Source organism: Giraffa tippelskirchi, chromosome 2 (genome assembly GCF_054371585.1).
Source record: "Giraffa tippelskirchi isolate mGirTip1 chromosome 2, T2T-mGirTip1v1.2.pri, whole genome shotgun sequence".
Taxonomy (NCBI): domain Eukaryota; kingdom Metazoa; phylum Chordata; class Mammalia; order Artiodactyla; family Giraffidae; genus Giraffa; species Giraffa tippelskirchi.
Window position 1 is genome coordinate 153137041 of NC_137276.1, and position 26264 is coordinate 153163304.

Here is a 26264-nt window from a genome sequence, read left to right on the forward strand (position 1 = left end):
TTTCTTTTGCCTTGGGAGACTGACCAAAGAAAACATTGGTACGATTTATGCCAGAGAATGTTCTGCCTATGTTCTCTGCTAAGAGTTTTATGGTGTCATGGCTTATGTTTAAGTCTTCAAGCCATTTCGAGTTTATTTTTGTGCATGATGAAAAGGTGTGTTCTACCTTCATTGCTTTATATACATCTGTTCAGCTTTTCTAGCACCACTAAGCTGAAGAGACTTTTTTCCCCCCATTTTACGTTCTTGCCTTCTTTGTCTAAGATTAATTGACTGTAGGTATATGGGTTTATTTCTGGCTCTCTGGTAAGTATTCGTTTAAATCACACTTGCATACAATATGGTCTGCTGAAGCCTTGCATAGAAAGTAGAAGGCCACTCAGGTGGAAATAAAATGCTTGTTAGACCCTGAAGATTTCGGTACTGTTGAGAGGAGAGAAGAAGAAGGTGGATACCGTGTCAGTCTGCACCTCCAGGGTGTGTGCTCAGTCACTCGGTTGTGTCCAACTCTTTGCAGCCCCATGGACTGTAGCCCACCAGGCTCCTCTGTCCATGGAATTTTCAGGGAAGAATACTGGAGTGCCATGCCATTTCCTACTCCAGGGATCTTTCCCGACTCAGGATCATCTCCTGTATTGGCAGGATGCTTTACCACTAGGCCCACCTGGGAAGCCCCCAGTAGGAAGCTAAATATAGCCAGGGAGTCCCAGAAGCAGGAGAGCCTTTAGAGGGCGCACACATCAGACCTGGTGCAGTGTCCATGGTGGAAATGTGGAGATATGTGGGAAAGGTGGTGGGAATCACCTCACCAACCTTCTGTTCCCTCCACTCCTTCCTCCACCACCTTCCTCCCGCTGTCTAAGGACAGCTCCAGCATTTCTTCATTCCCTTGGAATGGGTTCAGAGGAGAGTTGCAGAGATGATTAAAGATTTGGGAAAAGGACTTCTAACCCGAAATAGCTTCATTTTGGCTGCTTTCTCCTTCCACATTCTTGGAGAGCACATGAAAAGGAAAGAGAAGTGGAGGAAGCATAATGTAAATGCTTTATTGAATTCATGTGTAACTTTAATGTTGATAACCTGTCAGTGTATTTTTCTTCAACTTCTTAAATTTTGCCTGTATCAGGGCTGTATTCTTTAGGTTGTCAACTCTTGTGAAATAGGGGCCATGGCTGGGTATATTAACTTGTTTATCAGTTTCTTCTGCAACTGAACTTTGTTCTGCTTTATTGAGATATAATTGACATACAGTACTGTGTAGATTTAAGGTATACAGTATAATTCTTTGATATGTGTATATTATGAAATGATTAGCAGAGAAAGGTTACTTAACACCTTTATCACCTCACATAATTATAATTTTTTTCTGGAGTGAGAAAATCTAAGATCTACTTTCTTAGTAACTTTTAAGTATATAACAGTGCTGTTAGCGGTAGTCATCGCACTGTACATTAGATCTCCAGAACTTATTCATCTAAAAAGTGTAAGTTTATACCCTTTGACTAGCATCTCTATATTTCCCCCAGCCCCTGGATATCACTATTCTAGTCTCTGTTTCTATGAGTTGCTTTTTAAAAGGTAGTGATTTTGTTTCCTTTGGGTGTACAACCCAGAAGTGGGATTGCTGGATCACATGATAGTTCTATTTTTAATTTTTTGAGGGACCTCCATGCTATTTTCCATAGTGGCTGCACCATTTACATCCCTACCAACAGTGTCCAGGGATTCCTTTTTATTTGCGTCCCCACCAACACTTATCTTTTGTTGTTTTGATAATAGCCATACTAATGGGTATGAGGTGGTATCTCATTGTGGTTTTTATTTGCATTTCCCTGATAATTAGTGATGTTGAGCACCTTTTCATGGACTATTGGCCATCTGTATGTCTTCCTTGGAAAAATACCTATTTAGGTCCTCTGCCCATTGGTTTTTTGGCTCCCGAGTTATGAGAGTTTTTTTTAATATATTGGTTATTATGGGGTTAAGGGTTTGCAGATATTTTTCCCTGTTCCATAGTTGCCTTTTATATTTTGATTGCTTCTTTAGCTGTGCAGAGGCTTTTTAGTTTGATATAGTCCTATATATATATGTGTGTGTGTGTATATCATATGTGTATTCACTTTTGTTGCTTGTGCTTTTGGTGTCATACATAACTAAAACAATCTATGCCAGTACCACTGTCAGGGGGCTTTTCTGTTTGCTTTTTCCTAGGAGTTTTGTGGTTTGAAGTCTTATGTTTAAGTCTTTAATCCATTTAATCTTTGTGAGTGGTATAAGACAGAGATATGATTTCCTTCTTCTGCATGTGATTACCCAGTTTTCCTAGCACCATTTGTTGAAGAGAATATTCTCTCCTTATTGAGTGTTCTTGGCTCCTTTGTCAAATATTAGTTGACTATATATGCAAGTGGTTATTTCTGTGCTCTCTATTCTGGTCATTGATCTATGTCTTTTTTAATGTTAGTACCATACTGTTTTGGTTACTGTAGCTTATGATATAGTTTGAAGTCAGAAAGTGTGATGCTTCCAGCTTTGTTCTTTTTTTTTTAAGATTACTTTGGCTGATGGAGATCAGTTGTGTTTCTATAAACTAACAATGAAGTATATAAAAAATAATAATCTCATTTACAGCAGCATCAAAAGCAATGAAGTACTTAGGAAGAAGTTTAGGAACAAGGAGGTGAAAGAGTTGTACACTGAAAGGTAAAAGACATTGATAAATGAAATTAAGACAAATAGACGGAAAGCTTTCCCATGTTCATGGATTAATTAAAATGTTCATACTACCCCTACCTATGTATAGATTTAGGTCAGTCCCTACCAGAATCTCAATGACATTTTTCACAGAAAAGCAATCCTAAAATTTGTATGGAATCACAATAACTTAAATGTTTTTGATGATTTGGTCATTAACCTGCTTAAAAGCTGTGGTGTCATCTTTTTGCCCACATAGTGATGTGGGCCCCCAACTGCTTTGCATTGTGTCAGTCTGAAGCCTGCTTACTATTTTGACATAAATGCTGAGCACTTCCACTTCTGCCTCCTGGCCCATGCCTTTTTTGTACTCACACTCCCCCCACACACTGTACACCATTACATCTTCATATTTTTGCTTGTGCTTTTTTTTTTTTGTCCGACAGACTCCTAGTTATCCATCAAAGCCAGATCAGATGTCTTCTCTTTTCCATAGCTGTCCCTGATATCCCCTTAATAAACAGGATTAAACTCTTTATCTTGTTTCTATCATGCTTTATTCATTTTTCTTTTCTAACATTTATCCTTTAATTTGAGTGAGTTACTCATTAGTCCCTCTAGCTAGGATATGAGATCCTTGAGAGTGGGAACTTTGAGCTTTTTATTTTCGTATCCCCAGAACATACTTTTAGTCATAGTATTTGGTAAAAGCTTAAAGAAGTATTTTTTGTACAGTGATGAGTAGGGTAAATGAAAGGAGCTGTTAGTAGGAGTATCAGAGAATGAGTAATGAGTAGGAAATTTGAGGCAGTTGGTTGGGAGAATGAGAGGGTCGTTACAGACAACAGTAGGGCAAGAATGGTTGCAAAGGTGGAAGGCAGGTAGAGGTGATGTAGATCTGTAAGCAGGGCTTCTCTATAGGCAACCTTCTGATGAGTAGCAGAGCCTCTTGCTGTAGTTATTAAGGTGAGCAAGGAATAGGTTGAATCTGTGAAAAAGAGATGGTGGCTTTATTCATTTTCCTGCTGTGCTTCTCTGAGGTTCAGGGTGAATTTAGTATAAGATTTTAATGTGAGACTGTTAGACTTTATACCTCTTCAGAAAACAGAGCTAACAAATTAATACAGTATTGCTTTCTGCTTTTCTTGTTTTTATTTACTTTTTCTTCTTTCAAAGCTTTAAAGACCTTGCCTTTTCAGTTTTTATTTTCTGTTCTTAAACGTTTTCCTTTTTTTTTCCTTAAAGAAAGAAGAAATTACCTGATTCTTTTTCACTCCATGGATCAGTTATGCGACATTCACTTTTGAAGGGAATTTCTGCCCAGATAGTGTCTGCAGCTGTAAGTATTTTGTTCTCTTCCCCCAGCTTTATAACCTGCAATGGCATAATGAAGCAGGAATGAGCATAAAACAAAGCACAGCACTTCTCTTGGCCCGAGGCTTAAGAAAAACAGAATCTGGCTTTCATGGGTTTTGTGTGATTATTTTTGACTCATAAGACATAGCTACACATCTTGACGTAGAAATTAGTGCAGCCATGAAATAAAGGTCTGCCCGGAGTCTCGGGTGTGCCTAAATGAAATATGGCAGCAAGCCTAAAAGAAACACTATCTGCCTTTTCTTTAGATTCCTTTTCAGTTTAGTTGCCATCTTGTGTATTTGGTTGAGGTAGAGCGATTTTTTTTTTTTTAGTGTTTTCATATGGAGGAATGATTGATCAGAATCTTTTACAACTGAGTGATGTTTTTATAATTCACAAAAGTCTTTTCATGTACCTTATTTCATATACTCTTACAACTTTGAAAGTAGGGAAAGCCATATCCTATTTTACAAATGAGAAGACAGACTCAGAGAGGTGATATTAACTTGTCTTACATCATTGGGTTAGGAGATAGCAGAGCAATTACTCAAAATTGGGGGTTTTTGGCTCTAAGTCTAGTGCTGCTTTTGTTGTGAAACGGGGGTGGTATTGGTGAAAGTGGCCAGTGTGTAATGGCTGGAACAGGGTATCTGTGTCTGTTTTGAAAATGGTTTGGAGCACTGGATTAGTGCAAAAATATTTAATAGTCCATTAAGACAATAGATGCTGATTCTGGTATGTTTATCAAATTTTCCTTTGGCCTCAAGGCTTATAGTTTTATGTAGTCTTTCGGTTTTGGTTTTCTGAATTCAATATATAGATTCTATAAATAATAGTAATAATAATGATGTTGATATGAATAGTGATTCATATCCCAGGAACTTTGGTATGTTTTTATGTTCTTTTCATGGAGTTTAATAAGTGTTTTGCATATTCAATTTGGACAAAGTTTTATTTTTTATGAAGGTAAGAGATTGATACAGAAGTGGATCATGACACCATAGCCACATTGTAATTTTTAGGTTTATCAGTGAAAGCTCTTATTGCAGAACCCCCCCACCCCCGCAAAAAAACCAGAACAAACAAAAAAAACCCCAAAAACAACAAAAAAAGGAAAAAGTGTTCTCTGTGGGCATTTGGTATACCCTGGCCCAGCTCATATATCATGAAGTCAATTTAAACAGAGAGATAGGCAAGCAATGGAGGAAACCTGGGCAATTGTCCTTCCTCTTTTAGGTGGAGAGTAACTCATATTTGCTAGAATGGGAACCACCTGTTGAGGATTACATTTCCATGACGTTTTCTGAATTTAATCCTTATGTAGGTGATGAAATTCATTCCTTTCAAAATCAAGATGAACCAGAACAGTCATTTGACCCACCTGTGCAGTTTTAAAAATATTTGGAATAATGGAGACTGAACTAAAACTCAGACATTGAACAATGATTAGATAAATCTGTTATTTAAAAGGGTTTCTCTTTTCTCTTGAAGAGGAGGGAAAATTTCTAATAAATCCCAGAGTGTTTGCATTCTGTTCTTATTTCATTGCCATGGCTGAGCTCCTTTGGTATGTTAAAATGAAAACTGCTTTTCTTGTGACAGTCTTCATACTTTGTTTTTCTAATTTTGGATTACCAGCTCAATTTAAATTGTATGCTTTTCTGTGATGGTTGGTTTATTAACATGTAAAGCTAGTTATATTTTGGGATATCTCCTCTGAATGGCTGTTTAGTAATGCCTTCAGCCATGTGGATAGTGATGTTATTAGGGCTTCCTAGGGTGTTGACCATCTTAGCCTTGTAGTCTGTGCCTGGAGAACACTTAGGAGAGATGAAACTTTTGGAGTTGTGAACTTTGTTGTTTAATTTTGGAATCCTCCTCAAAGTAATATGGGATTATATTTAAAATTGACTCAAATTAACTTTAAAGTGTATTTATCATTTTATGATCACCTAAGATAATGGAGATACCTTAAGATAGTAGTTTTGTAAAATGTGTCCATTGCATAAAAATCTAAGAAAAAGCAGATTCCTGGGCACTATCCCAGACCTACTGACTTGGAATCTAGTTCTAGCAGTGTAGCTAGGGATCTGCATTTTAACAGATATTCCAGGTGATTCTAATGCTCCTTGACTTTTGAGAATCACTATACTAAGCTGTAACATCAGTGCTAAAATTCTGTAGTTGGGGGCAAAAGTGATGGTTCCACCTCTTGTTTGAATTATATATGTAAAGAGAGGGCCTTATACCATATTTTGTTTAAAAGTGAAAATATCTTTTCAAATACTTTTTTTTAAATTTTATTTAGGACAAAGTAGATGCTGGCTTGCCTACAGCAATTGTAAGTACACTTTAAATAATCTTTTAAAAGTAAGCTTTGTATTACCGGGTTTTCTTAGATTTATTCCTCTGATACTTAGTTATTACATATATTTTATGAGAATAAATTCATATGTCATTTACTGCCAGTAATCATTTACAATTTATTCATGATGAATATTCTCTTTCTTTCTAGTGTATTGTTACTCTTCAGTTTTGTTTTTTGAGATGCATATAATGGAATACTGATTAGCCCATTTCCAGATTTATTTTATGTGGTACTATCATGCCCATGTACATTTGCTCCTTCTGTGACTTGACCTCCTTTTGGTTATAGGAAGTGGCAAACAGTGTTCGGTAAAATCACTTTGTGGTAAATAGTACATTTAACAGCTCTGAACTCCATTGCCAAGCTTGCCAAATAGTGAATCTGTGGGGGTGATTATAGAGAACTGGGGGATATTGAAAGCACACTGGTGCCCTCTTTTCTATTTTCAACTATTTCCAGCTGCCTCCTGTAGCTCTCTTATTAGTCAGTCAATTGGTGAGGGAAGTGGGCTGAGTTTTGAGTATTTCTGGTGCCTTTTGGCTCTAGTGAATGAGCTGGGGAAGGTCTTTCCTGTCCTTTTCCCACACCTTATAGAAGGCTCTTGGTTGGGTAGCATAAGTGCCTTTACTTTGTCTGGACCCTTGAACTGTTTTTATTTTAAATTGCTTTAGAGGAAGTTTAAGTGGCATGTTTTTGCCTATAATGTTGAACATATGATATTTTAGTATTGTTACCCTTAGAGTAAATTTAGAGGGATGCCAAGAAATAAGATGTTCTGAGTTTTATCTTGAGTTTTGCCTCTTAGATGAAATTTTCCTTATTTGTAATAGTTGGTATGTTATCTGGTGTCTGGAGGAAAGAAGACCAACAAATTTTTTTTTTTTTAATTTATTTTTATTTATTTATTCAAACTCTTAGTTTCAGCATGTGGGATCTAGTTCCCTGACCAGGGATTGAACCCAGGCCCCCTGCTTTGGGAGGTTGGAATCTTAGCCACTGGACCAGCAGAGAAGTCCCCAAGACCAACAAATTTAATTTTGATTATTTCAAGATCCTTGATGTAACGTTTTAAAATATAATCTTCTCTTTTGTTCTCAGGCAGTATCCAGTTTGATAGCAGTGGGTACATCTCATGGATTGGCCTTAATATTTGGTAAATTTTCTTGCTGCTTATTTTAAATATTAAGTATTTGAGTTTTTTAAAAGAGAATGTCTCTTAATCACAGTTTTCATAGTAAACTTTATCTTTCTGAAAAATGCCAGAAAAACTTGAGTAGCAGTCAGCATTTTTATAGTTAAAAATTGCTTGACTCAGCTTCATTTTGTTGCTCATTGCAAGTTTATTTTCTTCTTTGTGAATTTAAAAGCTATCATATCATATACCATTTGACTCTCTGCAGACCTAGACAAAAAGAATATAAAGTTGAGAGTGACAAGGTTTGTCATTTTGTCTGCCTCTGGTTTGTGGTAGCGGTGATTTTTTTATTCTAAATCATATCTGAGTAGTAAGTATTTGAAAAGATCTTCAGGGAAAGATTTCCAGGCTTTCTCAGTAATTTTCGGTAACTCTTAACTGACAGTAAGGTTTCTTCATTTACATTGTAAATCCCTCTAAACTGAAAGTTTTTTTAGCCCATAATCACTTTATTTTGGGGGTTGAGATGAGAACTTTGTTAGTTTTCTTTTTCTAGTACGTGATAATCCTAAGTATTTTTTTCATTTTTTTCCTCCGTGAGACGAAATAACCCTGATTTTCATTTTTCTTTGCTTTTGCCCTCAATGTTATGAGCAAAACATTTTGCTCTGTTTAAATAGTACTAGAAAATGTTTTCCTTTCATTTTTAGTATTCTCTTACGGATTTTAAAGCTTTTGGAACTCTCTCAAATGGAATTTCTTGATGACACTGTATTTTAGTAAGGATGCTACAGAATATTGTTTATGGAATGCCTGGAACACCTTAATAGCAGAACCATAATTTGATCTTTGTGGGCCTTGCATCTTTATCATGAGTGAATAACTAGTCATTTTCCCTTGTTTTTGAATAATTTGACTTCCAAGTTTTCCATTATACCAGAAGCCTATTCATCATGTGAGTTTAACATCTAGTCTTTTCAAAGGTGATGGATACAAATTATTGTCTGGGGATGAGAAGAATGGAAACAAAAAATACAATTCTCTAGAGAGAACTTTAGAATTGATTCTTTAATAATTTCTCTTATTCCATAATATGTGTTCATAATAAATTTAGATGAGCAAAAGATTGAAGATACACCAAAATCTGCCATCCAGAAATAATTCCTAACATTTCTGTATGACCTTCTAATCTTTTTTCCTGTACATATGTGTGTATATATGTGCACCCCCCAAATTGGATCATGTTAATTTGTAACCTGCCTTTTCAGTATAATGAACATTTTTCTATGTAATTATTAAAATCATCTATAATATCTTTTTTCCTGTGTTATTAGCTTTTTTGTTTTAAATTTAAGTATGGTTGATTTACAGTGTTGTGTTAGTTTCTGGTGTACATCAAAGTGATACAGTTCATGTGTGTGTATATATATATACACTCACACACCCAGATACACACACATATATATTCTTTTTCATATTCTTTTCCATTTTGGTTTATTACAGGATATTGAATATAGTTCCCTGTGATATACAGGATTGGGTTGTTTATCTGTTTTATATATAGTGGTTTGTATCTATTAATTTATCCCTCTCCTTTATTAACCATAAGTTTGTTTTCTGTGTGAGTCTCTTTCTGTGTAACATCATTTTTAATGGCTACATAGTATCCTGTTAAATGGATTCACCATTTAATCAATCATTTTCTACTATAAGACATTTATGTTGTTTCTAAACAAAAAAATAGAGTGATGACCATCTTTGTAACTGCAGTTTTTTTGTGCACATTATTACTTCTTTCAGACAAATTCCTAAAAGTGGACTTGCTTATGTCAGGGTATGAACATTTTAAACGCTTCTGATGTATATTGCCTAACTGCCTCCTAGAAAGTTTTACCAACTTGCTCTCCTATCAGGTGTAAGAATGCTTGTTTTCCAATGAGGGCAGGGTTGGTATTAGATTGATAGAATTTTGGGAAAGAATATTGAAAGGACTTTTAGTTAGTCACCTTATTTACATATGAGGTGTTTGAGAACCGGAGAGGTTAAGTGACACGTACAGAGCCAAATTCGGAATCTAAGTATACTGAACCCTAAGATTGGTACGTTTCCACCCTTCCAAGTTGTTCACCTGTTCTGAGAGAAATGGAGGCAAGCTCCAAGATATAAAAAGGAAAGAATGCATGAATAAGATGAACGAGGATAGAATATGATGCATATGTTTATCTGTCAGCAGAACATGTTTATTTTTGTTCCCACTTACCAGTACTCTCTCTCAACTCTATCTGCTTTAATATCTCTTCCTTACCCCCCAAGGTTCTAAGACTATGTGCCTGCTTATAATCAAACTCATGTAGAATTCACTGCAACAAATTAAAATGAAGTCTTTTAAAATAAAAAGCTAGCAGGGGAGAAGAAGAGTACATTGTCTTTCATTGCTGTCTCCTTAATTTCCTTGGGCCTGCTTTCTAATTTTTTATAGACCTGAGCAACTTTCTTGTGGGTTTGTGAAACAGTAATCTTTCATTAAAGTCTCATGAAAAATAAAGTATGCCATAATGAGAATTTTGAGAAAGAATCATAACATTCTAGTTATGGTTTAGATTTTTAATCATGCAGTTAATAAATTTTACTCATTATTTTTGTAGGAATCAGATATCTGGACAATGAGTTTTAACAAATGGATTAAAATTTGCTTGAAAGTCAGGAACAAATGGCAGAGTAATAATACTAAGAAGTGTCTAGATTTGAGGTCTGGGTTAAATCTGATCTTTTAAACATCTTTGTGGATCATAGGAAAAAGTGCAGCAGGAAGAACTTGTTTAAGCACCATTAGATTCTCTTTGGAATGAAGCCCTGGGTCATTAGAATAGTAATCATTATAAGCTTCGTAAGCATGATGTAAATTCCTATTCTTAAGGAAGTAAAGGTATGTGGTATTTGTTATATATCTTGGTTCTTACCTAATTATAGGATCTCAAAAATTTGACTCTTATTAGAGATCTATCCCTATCCTAAGGCCCTTTAGTTTTTCATTTTTTGAGTTGTTAGTATACCTTGGTAGATTATCTTTTTGAAATTGTTTTTATCAAATTTAATGGACTTGGATTTACTGTGCTAAAATTTGAATATTATGAATTTTTTCTATTTCCATAACCAGTACCTAAATATAAATGCTAGATGTATCATTTAATCACATTTGGTATCATTCTCACAGATAACTAAAATTTATCACTTATACTCTTGAAATTTTACCTGTCTTTTCTCTGAACTTTTGAACTGATTTCTTGCTTTTCTCTTTCTTTTGATCTTTTCCCCATGGATTCAAAGGAAAAGGTATAGTAATTTTGATTTGCATGAGTGACTCTTTCTTTTGACCTTTTTATTGTTGAAAGAGAATGTTATCAATTACAGTTGACACCCTTTTATGAAATGCTTATTGAAAAGAACCAGCTAATTGAAATTGGTTAGAGAATTGTTAAAAATTACAAATACATGCATACCTTCAATATTTTATTTTAAATGAAAATAAATAAATATTCATCTCCCCCCTAATCTTTTGATACAGTCCAAAACTGTTTGAGTTTTTTCCTGCCAGTTGGAGATCTGCAGCATCCTTTTCTGGCACAAGCTGCATCAATGATGGGTCATGCAAAATTTGTACTTTTAATTAAACAAAAGACATAAAAGCTTAGGTACCTGTGAATCACTCGAGGTGTGCAAAATTTTAGATTTTCATAGAACTTTTCAGTTTTCTGCAGTTATCTTGTCCACACCTTACTTCACGACAGTTATTTAGAGCAACACATCTTCACCAGGTTTTTCTAAAACATCCATTTAGCTGTCATAGAAACAGCAGCTTGCTCTTTTCCATTCTATTTCATCAGTTGACATATTGTTTAATTAACATTTTTTAAGTGCAGTAGTATTTATAGTGGCGTGAACAGATTTGGAAATGAACACAGTTGACTCTTCCTAAGCATCTGCATTCTAGAGAATAGCCAGTTATCTGTGGCTAAATAGTCAGTGTATCCTGGGCTTTAGTAAGTAAGATTAAAGAGGGAATGGAGAGCTTTAATTCTATGTGTGTTAGATGGTGGTCAGATAAAATGCTTCTGCTGTTTTATGATCATTGGTGAAAAATGTTTCCTAATTTCTCTTTTCTTCTTTGGTCTTAGAGAATATTTTAATGTGCACAAAGGAGTAGTATTGAAGAATGGTGGATACTGGCGATAAAAGTAGAGCTCTGTGCATATAAATTGATTTTGATTCTTTCTAGGATCTAGGTATTTCCTTCTTTGATGGTCTTTAGGGTGTAGTTAAATTAGGGGTGAAGAAATAGAGCATTAGGTTAATTTTGGTATGTGGAAAGAGCAGAAATTCTTGTAGTATGTTCAAATTTAGATTTTATGGCTATTGTAGACTTTATATGTTATTTATGGCTTTTCTTTGTTACTTAGTCCGTTACTCTTAAGCCTGGAATATGCTGAGATCGACCCTAATAAAGTGTATTTTGAAAGTTATACTAATAAAGAAATAGATACAATTCATTGCACTGTCAATTTAGATGTGCTTTTTGTGGTATCTGGGCTTTGAGTTCTCTTAATTGATAAACTACTTATTATCCTTAAAATAATTCTTTGCATGTGTATCATTGGATAGTTTTCATATTTGTCATAGGCATTTACAAAATTTAAGCTCTGTACCAACTCTGTGAAGCTTATAGGAAAAAACGGTAGTCTCATTGCATGTTTTCCCCCCCAAATCAAGAGCCCCCTCAGAGGAGTAGAACATGGAAAGCTCTGATTTTCACCTTTCTTACTTCTATTCGGGTCCTTTTGTTCCTTTTGTGTAACTTTAGAAATTGTTTGAAAGAGGTTTTATGTTTGTCTTCACCAAATACCTTTCTTCAGAATAGTCTAGAAAAATCTGGACTACAGACTGTTCTAATAGAAGAAACCTCTTCAATAACACCCTGCTTTTTTCTTTCCACAGAAATTCTATCTTTTCTGATTTTAGTTTAAATTGTATAGGTTTGTTAATATGGCACCATAAATACAGAATGTATAATGACACCAATAAGAATTGATAAGTATCTTTGTGGAGTTAAACTATATTACATTTTATGCACTATCCATTACCTCACAGCCATGCTACCTTATAAAGGGACATTATAAAGATAATGAATACATTATAAAAGTCAAGGGGAAAAAGTTGACAGTCTTCATTAACAGAGTCCTATGGGATATAAATTTAGTACATAGTTTAGGAGTGACCACTGTTGATAATTTGGTCCCTGTCTAGCTGACTTTTTATTACACAGTCAGAAAAAGAATCATGTCTGGGTTTTTAATGTAGAGGTTAGTTGTGTCTTTTTCCTTCCCTCTCTACTTCCTTTTTCTTAATGGTACCCTAATTCTCTATCTTGTCATACTCCTTAAATTCTCCTATGCTTACTTTCCCTGAGTTTTCAGTTCAGTCGCTCAGTCTTGTCCTACTCTTTGCCACCCCATGGACTGCAGCATGCCAGGCCTCCCTGTCCATCACCAACTCCCGGAGTTTACTCAAACTCATGTCCATTGAGTTGGTGATCCTTGAGTTATAAGAGTACTTAAATAGTCAAGTTTAAAGTAAGAACTTTGTTAAAGCAATAGTTAGTGTCTTTAAGTACTGATCGATCAGAACTGTGTAGTTTGGATATCAAAGCAGGGACTACAAAGATCTTAGCAAGATGCTATTACGACACTACTCTTGCCTAGAGGGCAGACAACCAGGCTAAATGGACTTTTTGAGGCTGGTGCAGAATTTCTGTCTTTGTCCTCTTACTTTTTCAGTCCATTCGTTGGACTACTCACATGACCCACAGTGGTAGTATGTGTACAACACTGTTGCCCAACCAATGAATCTTGACAATTTGCAGAACAGGGTGTAAGGATCATCTACTAACTGTATAAAGTAGCCCTGACAAAATAAGGATCATGGAAAACACTATTAGGCATGCAATTCAGTAGAGCAAAGTAAAATGTGATGTCATATTTAGAGTCAGGAAAAAGGCAATTTTAATAGTTTGGATTAAATTGGAAAAGGGGGGAAAATGTAAGGATGGAAGGAAATAAGGAAAAAATCTGTTCTTGTGATAATTTTAGATGTGAATAAACATAGGACTTTTAAAGTACATCAGGCCTTGTATATTATGAATTTTATTCCTTTTCAAATGTTCATCTTGGGAGGCTAAAATCTAAAGTGACAGCATAAAACATCAAATATTTTCTGTGTGCTGGATACAGCCACTAATTGTGTCAGAACTGAGACAATTAATTCTGAAATTAATTGTGTCAGAAGTCCTGGGGAGGTGGGGATTGCTATTTGAGCCCGCTTGTGAGCACAGAAAAATATTCTTACAGTATTCACTTTGGATGGGCAAAAGGGCTTACCTAGTATTATTCCCTGCATTTGGAAATGAATGTGTCTTTAGGCTCTTTCTGATGATAACTGGGTTTACCTTTATGGGAGGAAGATGTGCAAATATGGCATCTATTCAGATGATTGTCAGATGCCTTCTGTGTGCAAGGCACTGCCCTAGGCATTCTGGGGATGTTAATTCTCTCATGATCTCAGCCCTTAGATAGGTCATAGTCGAGGAGTGGAAGTAAGATGTATTTACCTCCAAAAAGTAGCACATAGATAGTGAAGGGAAGCACAAACAGTTGCTGGGGGAGTTAAGAGAACTCCTGATTGTGCAAGTATGGTGTTCTTCCCCACCCCCCAAAAAACAGTTACAGTTTGTAGACATGCCTTATGTTTAAAATTTTTATTTCATTGTTTTCAAGTGGGTACAATAATGAGCTCTATATAATATAAAATAAGCACTGCCTGGGAGAAGCCGTAGAGGAATTTCTTCTAATTATTAGATAATAAAGTTTAGTAATATCCAAATGCCTCCTAGAGAAATCAGAGGTGATTACAGCAGAATCCTTGCCCTTAAGTAACTTAATTTAGTAGTGATTTGACTTATTTGCTTTTAGCATATCAGCTGTTGATGCTTGAAAAGAATTTTCTTCAGTTGTTTAAACATACCGTATAATTTTATTTATACTGTTCATTTGCCTGATAAATCTTTTCTTCAGGGATAATATAAATGTAAATTTTGCCAAACTGTAAATAAATTTTGATTTTTGAAGTTTTAAATCTACTGTAAAAGGTGGTACTTCATGTACCTTGCATTCTAAAAATAGCAAAAAATACAGTTATAGAATGAAAGTTAGATGGTTGTTCCAAGAGATACAATTTTCTTAGTATTTTTTTTTAACATTAGCAAGTTTTGTATTATGCTTCCTTGTAGTTATTTTTTTTCTCTGCATTCTTAGTGTCTAATACAATGCCACTGTCTAGTAGGTGCTCAATAAATATATTTTAAGATGAACATAACTTCATTTAATTCTTTTGATTCTTACTACCTCAAAGTGTTTGAAAACAAGCCTATGCTATGTACATACTTAGTCACCCGTTTATTTCTTTCACTTGATTTTATCAATTGCTTTCTTTAGATCAGAATCAAGCTTTGCGACTCTGCTTGGGTAGCACTAGTGTTGGAGGTCAGTATGGAGCTATCTCTGCTCTCAGTATCAACAATGACTGCTCAAGACTTCTCTGTGGCTTTGCTAAGGGACAGGTAAATAGGAACTTTATTTTACCTATAAGACAGTGTAAAATCAATTAAATCTGTTATTCTCTAGATCAGTATCTTGAAGACAAAAACATGTTATAAAGTGATATGTCTGTCTAGAGCTAACCTGAATTTGCTTGGTCTGACTTTTGTCCAGATTTTTAAATTAAGTTATTGACTGAGCCAGAGTCTATGATTTTTTAATATCTCAATTCATATGTCCCTATAAGTAAATAGTTTTTATAAACCAACCAGGCTGTTATACAAAATGTACTTTCTTTCTGTAGTGAGGATGATTGTTGTTGATTTTTAAGTACAGTATATTCTGCTTTGTAACTGTGTCCCTGGATAACTATTTGGTATTTGTTTTTACTTCTGAAACTGGGCAGTAAGTTTTGTTTCTTCTCTTCTTCTGACTTACATGTCACTACTTGGTTTGGCAATAAGCCATTTTTATAATTTTTACCAGTGCTAAAGAGATTGACTCATTAAAGAAATCTCTTTTACCTCTCAGTAAAAGAATAAGATTTAAAATCTGAAGGGAAAAGTAGACTGGGTAGGATGAGGGGAGGATGAAGATGGAATAAGGGCCCCATGCTTTAGTGGATCTGCAACCTTTAGTTATGTTTAACTTTATAGTTCTTTGTCTGCAATGTTTATAGACCAGGAATAGATTATTTCAGCCAAAAGCCAGGATACTTAAATCCAAAAAAGAGCAATAAATTTGTTTTTAAAGCATTTAGTTGTCTTATAGATCACTATGTGGGATTTGGCCAGTGGAAAGCTTCTAAGATCAATAACAGATGCTCATCCTCCAGGAACAGCAATATTACATATTAAGGTACAGTTCTTATTTTCTTTTTCTAATAATCTTTATTATTATGCCCTTGTATCCATTTTAAAGTAGATTTCTTTATAAACAGAATCCTTGAAAGTGAACTGTCTTTTATGTGACTGGTTCAACAAGATGTTTTCCCAAGTAAAATCCAGAGATAGGCTATCATGGTAACATTCAGCTATAAGTTGTATTGACGTCTAGTAGATACAGCAGGAAAGAGAGTAAATTGAAGTGATCCTAGACAAAAGTTTGGCAGCAAAGATAGGCGGTACCCTGCTGAAAACTCATGTGCAGATTTTAAAAGGTGTTTTTACTTTTTGCTTAGTCCACCAGGATTTTACTGCTGATGTGGTGTGCCCTGTCGCACTTTGTTGGGAATTACTTGAAGTTCAAGGCACCGGTTCACGGCACCGGTTATGAAAGAACCAAGGTTTGCATTATGTTTAGAAACGAATTTCTTGGTTTATTTTCTTTCAGACCTCCAAAGGAAAAGCATCAGGGTTCGAATCTTGACTTTCTCCTTACATGCCTGAAAAAAATAAACCACCTTAGGTAACATTTAATTTATAAATACAGTGTGAACCTTGGTTTTCGTATGCTGTCAAGTCCATGTTCAGAAGTATAAAACATACAGGATTATAACTAGGGAAGTCTAAAATCAGATCTTCTGGATTTTAATCATGTACACATTTGGTTAGTTAGCTGTGCAGACCTCTCTTATCCATACATATGCTTTTTAAAGTCTGGGAGCATCTGGAGTTTATGTGTCTGCATCTCGGTTAGTTACATAAAAAGTCTTTTGTGACAAAGCAGCATTGAAGCATTTAGTAACAATGAAAACAATCAAGACAAGTAAAAGTAGAGAGAATTTTCCCTCTTTCTGAACATCATGGCAGTTTATTTTGACCTGTTTTCATATGGCATGAGCCAACTTCTAATATGTTACTGTTTGTGTTATGTCTTATCTCCTTTAATAGATTAAGGTCTTTGAAACCAGGATCTGTTTCTCTTTTATTTTTGTGGGTTACATGTAGTAGTTGCTCAGTAAATGTTTGTTTGGTGGTTTATGAAGATTCAATCCATTTGCAGAAAAAAGCAAAATCTTTGGGAGAAACAGAAGAGGTAAAGACAGAAAAAGGCAGAGGAAATAAAAGCAGAAGAATGTAGCAGACATTGAAAGCACACTTGTGTTGCTTGGGAACACCACAAGTATAGACACTTCTCAGTAATTCTGAGGCCTGTTATTGACAAAGGCTACTTATGCTGTCAACCTCTTACTCACTATTCACCAAACTTAACCCTACACGTCCCATCAATAATAATTTTGGCTATAATTCATACACATACACACACACACAGACACACACGTCTCTGTATGTGTGTGTATATATATATAAAATATTTATTTAAAATTAAATGTACTACTGTACTAAATTTAAGTACATCATAAAACACATACACAGGAGGTAGAAAATAAATAAAATTATGAATGCTATTATTTTCTCTACACTCCACTTTTGCAACTGCTCAGCTAGGCCTTTGAGAACCATGGTGTAGGACTTCTTTACTTTGCCTATGTGTCATTGAGGAAGATGCATTTCATAGTAGCCTCCTGTAACTCAGCCATTCCTGAAGAGTCCAAAGGCATGCCAGTTAGGATGGTTTTATAACCTTTGGGGTTAGGGAGACTAGTCACTGGAAGTGATGTAAATTAAGTTATTCAATTTTGTATCTATTGGCATTCACGTCTGCCAGGCCACATCAGCCCTTAGGACAGTCTCTCATTGAGAACATTATTTATTGAGTTTTCCAGGGTAGATAATAGTAACTAAAGTATACTTGATCGAAGAAGACTGAAGGGGCAGCACATTTTAGGAAGAGTTGCATAAAAAGTTAAACTCTTTTTAAATATAGTGGATTAACTTTTCAGTTATTCAGAAAACATATTCTGACAAGCTTATTTCTCAAAGACATCAAGTATCTTTTACTGTGTCTTTATTCTTGAGAGCTAGGCAGCTGTAAGTATATCCAAAGTATCCTATTCAGCTTAATAGCAAGTTTGAAAAAATTAATCTAAGAACCCAAGTAGAGAAATTTAGGGCTTTTATGAATCATAGTTTGTATTTTTCTTTTATCCTGTTGAGAGGTGGTTTTACTTTTTTAAAGTCTCAGTTTTTAATGGTATTGAACCATTTTTATTCTAAATATGGGTAAGTTTGTATGTTTAGAGTAATGAAGTCAGTCTAGTTTAGGTGATTTCAAATGCTATTAAATGTGTTTGTCTTGTATTTTTAAAATTTTATAATTTTTCCCCTTTTTAACATTTGGCTGGTTGTTTAAAAATTGTTGAGAAAATAAATTCCTTCTCTGTTTAGTTTACAGATGATCCAACTCTTGCAATTTGCAACGACAGCGGAGGCTCTGTTTTTGAATTGACATTTAAGTAAGAAACTATTGGACATTTGTAGACAAATGAAAAGATTAGCTCCAGTTTAATGACTTGAAGTTGAATATGAAGAGGTCTGGAAAACCCATGTGATTGTAAATAGGTTGTGGCTGTATATTACACTTACCTGGGGAGGCTTGTAGAACATACGGAGCACCGTTCCTGGTCCCCCAAAATTCTGTCTCAGTACATCTGAGTTGGTGTTCTAGACGCCTTCTCCCCAAAGTGTTCCTAAACTCTGTCAATCTTGGGAACCATTATTCTGGAGTATATCAGTAATTTCAATTTAGACCCCAGGCCCAGTTGATTATAACCATAATGACCAGGTAAACAAAGGTTCCTTTTGCCTTGGAATTGCCCTGTTTATACTCTTTAAATAAAGGGAAAGACTGTTTAGATATATGTGAGAACATTTATAAATCTGAGTTAAAAAAGATGAAAAAATTCATTGTATATTTTGCTTCCAAAGTTCTTCAAAGTAAGGACTATTTTTCTTATATTTCACATGCCTCCTGACAATATCAAGTCCAAAGTAATTGTTTGAAAAACATCAGTTCAGTTTAGTCATTCAGTTGTGTCCGACTCTTTGCGACCCCATGGACCGCAGCACGCCAGGCTTCCCTGTCCATCACCAACTCCCAGAGTTACCCAAACTCATGTCCACTGAGTCGGTGATGCCATCCAACCATCTCATCCTCTGTCGTCCCCTTATCCTCCCGCCTTCATTCTTTCCCAGCATCAGGGTCTTTTCAAATAAGTCAGTTCTTCGCATCATGTGACCAAAGTATTGGAATTTCAGCTTCAATATCAGTCCTTCCAATGAACACTCAGGACTCATTTTTGGATGGACTGGTTGGATCTCCTTGCAGTCCAAGGGACTTTCAAAAGTCTTCCCCAAACCACAGTTCAAAAGCATCAATTCTTCAGTGCTCAGCTTTCTTGATAGTCCAACTCTCACCTCCATACATGACTACTGGAAAAACCATAGCCTTGACTAGACGGACCTTTGTTGACAAAGTAATGTCTCTGCCTTTCAATATGCTGTCTAGGTTGGTCATAACTTTCCTTCCAAGGAGTAAGCGTCTTTTAATTTTATGGCTGCAGTCACCATCTGCAGTGATTTTGGAGCCCCCCCAAAATACAGTCAGCCACTGTTTCCCCATCTATTTGCCATGATGTGATGGAACTGGATGCCATGATCTTAGTTTTCTGAATGTTGAACTTTAAGCCAACTATTTCACTCTCCTCTTTCACTTTCATCAAGAGGCTCTTTAGTTCTTCTTCACTTTCTGCCATAAGGGTGATGTCATCTGCATATCTGAGGTTATTGATATTTCTCCCAGCAATCTTGATTCCAGCTTGTGCTTCATCCAGTCCGGCATTTCTCATGATATACTCTGCATATAAGTTAAATAAGCAGGGTGACAGTATACAGCCCTGATGTACTTCTTTTCCTATTTGGAACCAGTCTGTTGTTCCATGTCCAGTTCTAACTGTTGCTTCCTAACCTGCCTACATATTTCTCAAGAGACAGGTCAGATGGTCTGGTATTCCCATCTCTTTCAGAATTTTCCACAGTTTATTGTGATCCACGCAGTCAAAGGCTTTGGCATAGTCCATAAAGCAGAAATAGATGTTTTTCTGAAATTCTCTGGCTTTTTTGATGATTCAGCAGATGTTGGCAATTTGATCTCTGGTTCCTCTGCCTTTTCTAAAACCAGCTTGTACATCTGGAAGTTCACAGTTGATATATTGTTGAAGCCTGACTTGGAGAATTTTGAGCATTAATTTACTAGCGTGTGAGATGAGTGCAGTTGTCTGGTAGTTTGAGCATTCTTTGGCATTCCCTTTCTTATGGATTGGAATGAAAACTGACCTTTTCCAGTCCTGTGGCCACTGCTGAGTTTTCCAAATTTGCTGGCATATCGAGTGCAGCACTTTCACAGCATCATCTTTCAGGATTTGAAATAGCTGAACTGGAATTCCATCACCTCAACTAGCTTTGTTCTTAGTGCTGGTTCCTAAAGCCCACTTGATGTCACATTCCAGAATGTCTGGCTCTAGGCGAGTGATCACACCGTTGTGATCATCTGGGTCGTGAAGATCTTTTTTGTACAGTTCTTCTGTGTATTCTTGCCGCCTCTTCTTAATATCTTGTGCTTCTATTAGAATCATACCATTTCTGTCCTTTATTGAGCCCATCTTTGCATGAAATGTTCCCTTGGTATCTCTAATTTTCTTGAAGAGATCTCTAGTCTTTCCCATTCTACTGTTTTCCTCTATTTCTTTGCACTGATCACTGAGGAAGGCTTTCTTATCTCTCCTTGCTATTCTTTGGAACTCTGCATTCAAATGGATATATCTTCCCTTTTCTCCTTTGCTTTTGGCTTCTCTTCTTTTCACAGCTATTTGTAAGGCCTCCTCAGAGAGCCGTTTTGCTTTTTTCATTTCTTTTCTTGGAGATGGTCTTGCTCCCTGTCTCCTGTACAATGTCACGAACCTCCGTCCATAATTCTTCAGGCACTCTGTTTATCCAATCTAACCCCTTATATCTATTTCCCACTTCCACTGTACAGTTGTAAGGGATTTGATTTAGGTCATACCTGAATGGTCTAGTGGTTTTCCCTACTTTCTTCAATTTAAATCTGAATTTGGCAGTAAGGAGTTAATGATCTGAGCCACAGTCAGCTCCCGGTCTTGTTTTTGCTGACTGTATAGAGCTTCTCCATCTTTGGCTGCAAAGAATGTAATCAGTCTGATTTCGGTGTTGACCATCTGGTGATGTCCACGTGTAGAGTCTTCTCTTGTGTTGTTGGAATAGGGTGTTTGCTATGACCAGTGCGTTCTCTTGGCAGAACTCTATTAACCTTTGCCCTGCTTCATTCTGTACTCCAAGGCCAAATTTGCCTGTTACTCCAGGTGTTTCTTGACTTCCTACTTTTGCATTCCATTCCCCTATAATGAAAAGGATATATTTTTTGGGTGTTAGTTCTAAAAGGTCTTGCAGGTCTTCATAGAACCGTTCAACTACAGCTTCTTCAGCATTACCAGTCGGGGCATAGACTTGGATTATCGTGATATTGAATGGTTTGCCTTGGAAGCGAACAGAGATCATTCTGTTTTTGAGATTGCATCCAAGTACTGCATTTCGGACTTTTTTGTTGACTGTGATGGCTATTCCCATTTCTTCTAAGAGATTCTTGCCCACAATAGTAGATATAATGGTCATCTGAGTTATATTCACCCATTCCAGTCCATTTTAGTTCGCTGATTCCTAAAATGTCGACATTCACTCTTGCCATCTCCTGTTTGACCACTTCCAATTTGCCTTGATTCACGGACCTAACATTCCAGGTTCCTATGCAATATTGTTCCTTATGGTATCGGACCTTGCTTCCATCACCAGTCACGTCCAAAACTGTGTGTTGTTTTTTCTTTGGCTCTGTCTCTTCATTCTTTTGGAGTTATTTCTCCACTGATCTACAGTAGCATGTTGGGCACCTACCGACCTAGGGAGTTCATCTTTCAGTGTCCTATGTTTTTGCCTTTTCATACTGTTCATGGAGTTCTCAAGGCAAGAATATTGAAGTAGTTTGCCATTCCCTTCTCTAGTGGACCACATTTTGTTAGAACTCTCCACCATGACCTGTCTGTTTTGGGTGGCCCCACACGGCATGCCTCAGTTTCATTGAGTTAGACAAGGCTGTGGTCCATGTGATTAGATTGGTTAGTTTTCTGTGATTGTGGTTTCTGTCTGTCTGCCCTCTCATGCCGTCTCTCAGCGCCTACCGCAGTACTATTGATTTATTCAGCTGGTGTTTATTGGAGATCCCCTATGTGTAGGCATTGTTCTAAATACCAGAGTTATGTCTGTGAACCGGTCAAGGTTGCTACTCCAGTAGAACTTACATTCTAGTTGAGGTGGGGAAACCAACACATAAATAACTTTAGGTATGAATGCTGTGAAGAAAATAAGACAGGTCAGTGTGCTGGAGTGCATTTGAGGATAATTCAGGAAGGCTTCTCTCTGAAGATGACATTTAAACAAAAACCTGAACGATAATCTGGTCAACAAATGGAAAGACCTGGAAGAAGTGTTCTAGGCAGAGGGATGTTCAAGCACAAAAACTTTGAGGTGGGCACAGCGTGGCCTGCTGGAACAGTGGACAAAAGGCCAGTGTGGCTGGAGCACAAGTTTATCAGGAGCAGTAGCAGTGGGAGAGGAGGGAAGGTAGGCGAGAGATCATATAAGATCATACAGGAACTTTTAAACCTGGTAAGAGTCGATTTTATTTTGTGTACAGTGGTAAGCCATTGGAGAGGGACAAGCCATAGGAGCAGGTGGTAAATCTGACCTGTACGTTGAAGAGGACATGCTGATGTCATGTGGAGTTTGGATTGTTGGGGGCAGGAGTAGGGGTCAGGAGGCTTTTGTAGTCATCCGCTCTAGAGATGTAGTGCCTTGGATCATTGCTAAGTTGTTTCCGCATTTTTGGGTTACATTTTCAGGAGAGTGATGGGAGTGAGAACTTGTGAATCTCGATGCCTGTTCAGCGGTTCCAAGGGTGAAGTTTGCTGTATTGAACCTCTCCACTCTAAACCTGAGTTGAAAGATCATCCCATCACACAGTTTTCCTTATTGGCCATGGCATCCTTAACAAAGGTATTTTGAAGATGAAGCTCATAACTTAAGAGACTTTGAATACTAAAAATCTGAAAATTGCAGGGTAAATAGTGAAAATGTATTTTTTCCCCCTAAAGATACTGGTCATTGGATTGAAGCCATCCTTGAAAGTGTGGATGACTTTTCCTTATGGACGGGTGAGTAAGCCTCTCCATCTTATGGGCAAAAAGACCATGTTGGGAGGTTGGGGAAAATGACTTACGAGTGGCAAATTCTGTGAGGCTGTCAGAAAGCTAGGTAGAATGGAAATCAAGTCTCTGTCTGCTTATCTTGATGTGACCAAAACAGTGTCAGCTGACTACCAGAGCAGTGTCCTGGGGATCACAAGATCTATACTTCTCTACCTTTATTCTGTTAAGTTTCTCTCATGAACAGCTGCTGCTTTGATATTGAACTACTGATAGAGAGTACCCCACCGTAATATTGTGTAAATTGCTCTGACGTATTCTTCCCTGGGTTTCTTCTGCCTGTGATATTTCATTTTGAGGGATGATGCTTCTTGCAATGTATTATGGACACCTCAGTATCTCTTTTCCTTCCTATTTGGATGTTTTCAAAGTGATGTTTTCTTCCAGTGAATATATAAGGAGAGGCATGGATGGGATGGGATGGAGAATGACGATGTAGAACCAAGACTAGTCCAGAAAGTAGGCCCTGTAATGAGGGAGCTCACTCTTCAGTTTTCTTATTGGTACTCTATCTATGGGCCCCAGGGGAAGCAGGCCTGCCCTTTCAGATGGTAGAGCCTGCTCAGATTACCATTTTCTTAGGTGACCTTCATTGGCTAATTGAGATTTATCATGGTATGTGTTTGCATCTTTGTTTTTGTTGATTTTTCCCCCCAATATTTTATTCTGAACATTTTCAAATAAATAGAGAAGCTGAAAGGATTTTACATTAAACATCTATATACCTACCATTGTAAAACTCTACCATTAGTATTTTATTGTATACTTCATTATATACCTATTTATTGTCATTCACTCATCAAATTGTTTTTTTTTAAATGTGCTTCCAAGTAAATTGCAGAAATTAGTACTCTCTTTTTCCCCCTAAATATTCAACGTGCATATGATTAAGTACAGTTCAGTAGTCAAAGTTTTTCCTTTGGTAGAAAAATTTACATACAACAAAACACACAGATCTTGAGTGTACATTTGCTAAACTTTGCCAAATATAGATACTCATGTAACCCAAACTTCAAACTTCTGTCAGGATGTGGAACATTACTATCCACAAAGAAGGTTCCCTCTTGACGCTTCCCAATCAATCCCTATTCTGCTGGAATTTTAATGAGAAATTAGGAGAAGTTTTTATCAAGGAACACCAGTCCGGTGTTTTATCTGGTTTTATCAAGAGAAAACCAGAGTGTTCTCTTTATTCGTCTTCTGTTAACAGTGATTTTTTTTCCCTTCTCACCCAGATGGATCCTTCCAGTGTTCCGCTGCTGGCCTGGCACTTCGTGGCAGTGCATAATTATGTGAATCCCATGCTTGCCTTCTGCAGAGGAGATGTTGTTCATTTTCTCTTGGTAAATCCTAATATGATGCTAGATCTGTGCTGAAGTCTTTTGTTATAGGTTATCATTCTGATTCACCAGTAATTTAATATTGTGTCAAAGAAATATACTATCATAATTCTTTGGAGAGAGAGTGACCTGTTTAATCTTTGAGGCTTTAGTGGTTAACATGGAAAACCCTCAGCTCCATGCCTCCTCATGGTGTATTTCTTATTTCCATCTCCTTTGACTAACAATTAATGGTTTATGTGTATGTGTAAATATTTGAATGTACATAGGTCTGTATTAATGGCTTACCTACCTACATGTAGTGTGTTTATCAGAAAGCAAATATCATTGAGCAGCTACTATGTTCTTTACACTGTAGTGGACACGAGGCAATTGGAGGACGTATAAAACTTAATTTCTTCTTTAAAATAGGTTAAAATGGTTTGAAAGGCAAAACCAGTATGTTCATTGCTACTAGTGAGGACAGTTTAAGGACTCTACTATGTGATAAGAATTTAAAACTTGATATAAGTTCAGAGTATGAAGAGATTTGTGTGGATTACAGAGGCTGTGGAAGACTTTATGAGGGGTATAGGGCAAATACTACAGGAGGGGTGGATATACATATTGGGGAAAATAAGATGAAGATACAGAGATAAGAATGTGCCTGTGGAATCTCTTCTTGAGTTTCCTATCTCAGTGAAGCAAGTGCCGCACTGTCCACCTAGTTTCTCCAGCCTGAGATCTAGGAGTTGCCTTTTAGTTGCATTTTTCTCTCTATTCCTGCTCCATCACACATCCTGCTGACTCTAATTTACTTTCTTTTTTTGTCTCCCCTATTGCTGCTTCCCTAACCTAAACCACAGGCATCTCTAACCCAGGCTCTGAAGTAGCTTCCTAACTAGTCTTTTGCCTCAGTGTCTTTTTATTTCTTTTTTTAATTGACATATAGTTGATTGACAGTATTGAGTTAGTTTCTGGTGTACAGCAAAGTGATTCAGTTTATATATATATGTATTCTTTTCCAGCTTTTCCATTGTAGATATTATGAGATAGTGAATATAATTTCCTGTGCTTTACAGTAGGACCTTGCTATTTATCTTTTATCTATAATAGTTTGTATCTGCTTATCCCAAACTCCTAATTTATCCCACTCCTTCTTTTCCTGTGGTAACCATAAGTTTGTTTTCTATGTCTGTGAGCCTGTTTCTGTTTTGTAAATAAGTTCACTTGTATCATTTTTTTAAATTCCACATATAAGCGATATCATGTATTTGTCTTTCTCTGTCTGATTTACTGGGCTTCCCTGATGGCTCAGCTGGTAAAGAATCTGCCTGCTATGTGGGAGACCTGGGTTCTATTCCTGGGTTGGGAAGATCCCCTGGAGGAGGGCATGGCGACCCACTCCAGTATTCACTCCTGGAGAATCCCATGAACAGAGGAGCTTGGCGGGCTACAGTCCATGGGGTCGCAAAGAGTCTGATTTACTTAGTATGACAGTCTGTAGGCCCATCCATAGTGCTGCGAAGGCATTGTTTCATTCTGTTTTGTGGCTGAGTAACACTGCATT

The 26264-nt window shown here is 36.6% G+C and overlaps 1 protein-coding gene across 50 annotated transcripts in view; it reads left to right on the forward strand.

Annotated features, from left to right (window-relative positions):
* VPS8 (VPS8 subunit of CORVET complex) overlaps positions 1-26264 on the forward strand; it is a 378806-nt gene that overhangs the window by 113907 nt on the left and 238635 nt on the right. For 38 of the 50 annotated variants that reach the window (XM_081571329.1, XM_081571349.1, XM_081571332.1 and 35 more), the window contains 9 exons: positions 3940-4033; positions 6362-6394; positions 7520-7574; positions 15101-15225; positions 15974-16060; positions 18433-18500; positions 23013-23166; positions 23265-23324; positions 24611-24718. In XM_081571329.1, coding sequence (XP_081427455.1) covers positions 3940-4033; positions 6362-6394; positions 7520-7574; positions 15101-15225; positions 15974-16060; positions 18433-18500; positions 23013-23166; positions 23265-23324; positions 24611-24718 — 784 coding nt within the window. Of the gene's footprint in view, positions 1-3939; positions 4034-6361; positions 6395-7519; positions 7575-15100; positions 15226-15973; positions 16061-16382; positions 16488-18432; positions 18501-23012; positions 23167-23264; positions 23325-24610; positions 24719-26264 lie in introns of all 50 variants that reach the window. The other 12 variants (XM_081571312.1, XM_081571307.1, XM_081571309.1 and 9 more) reach the window with 2 other exon arrangements.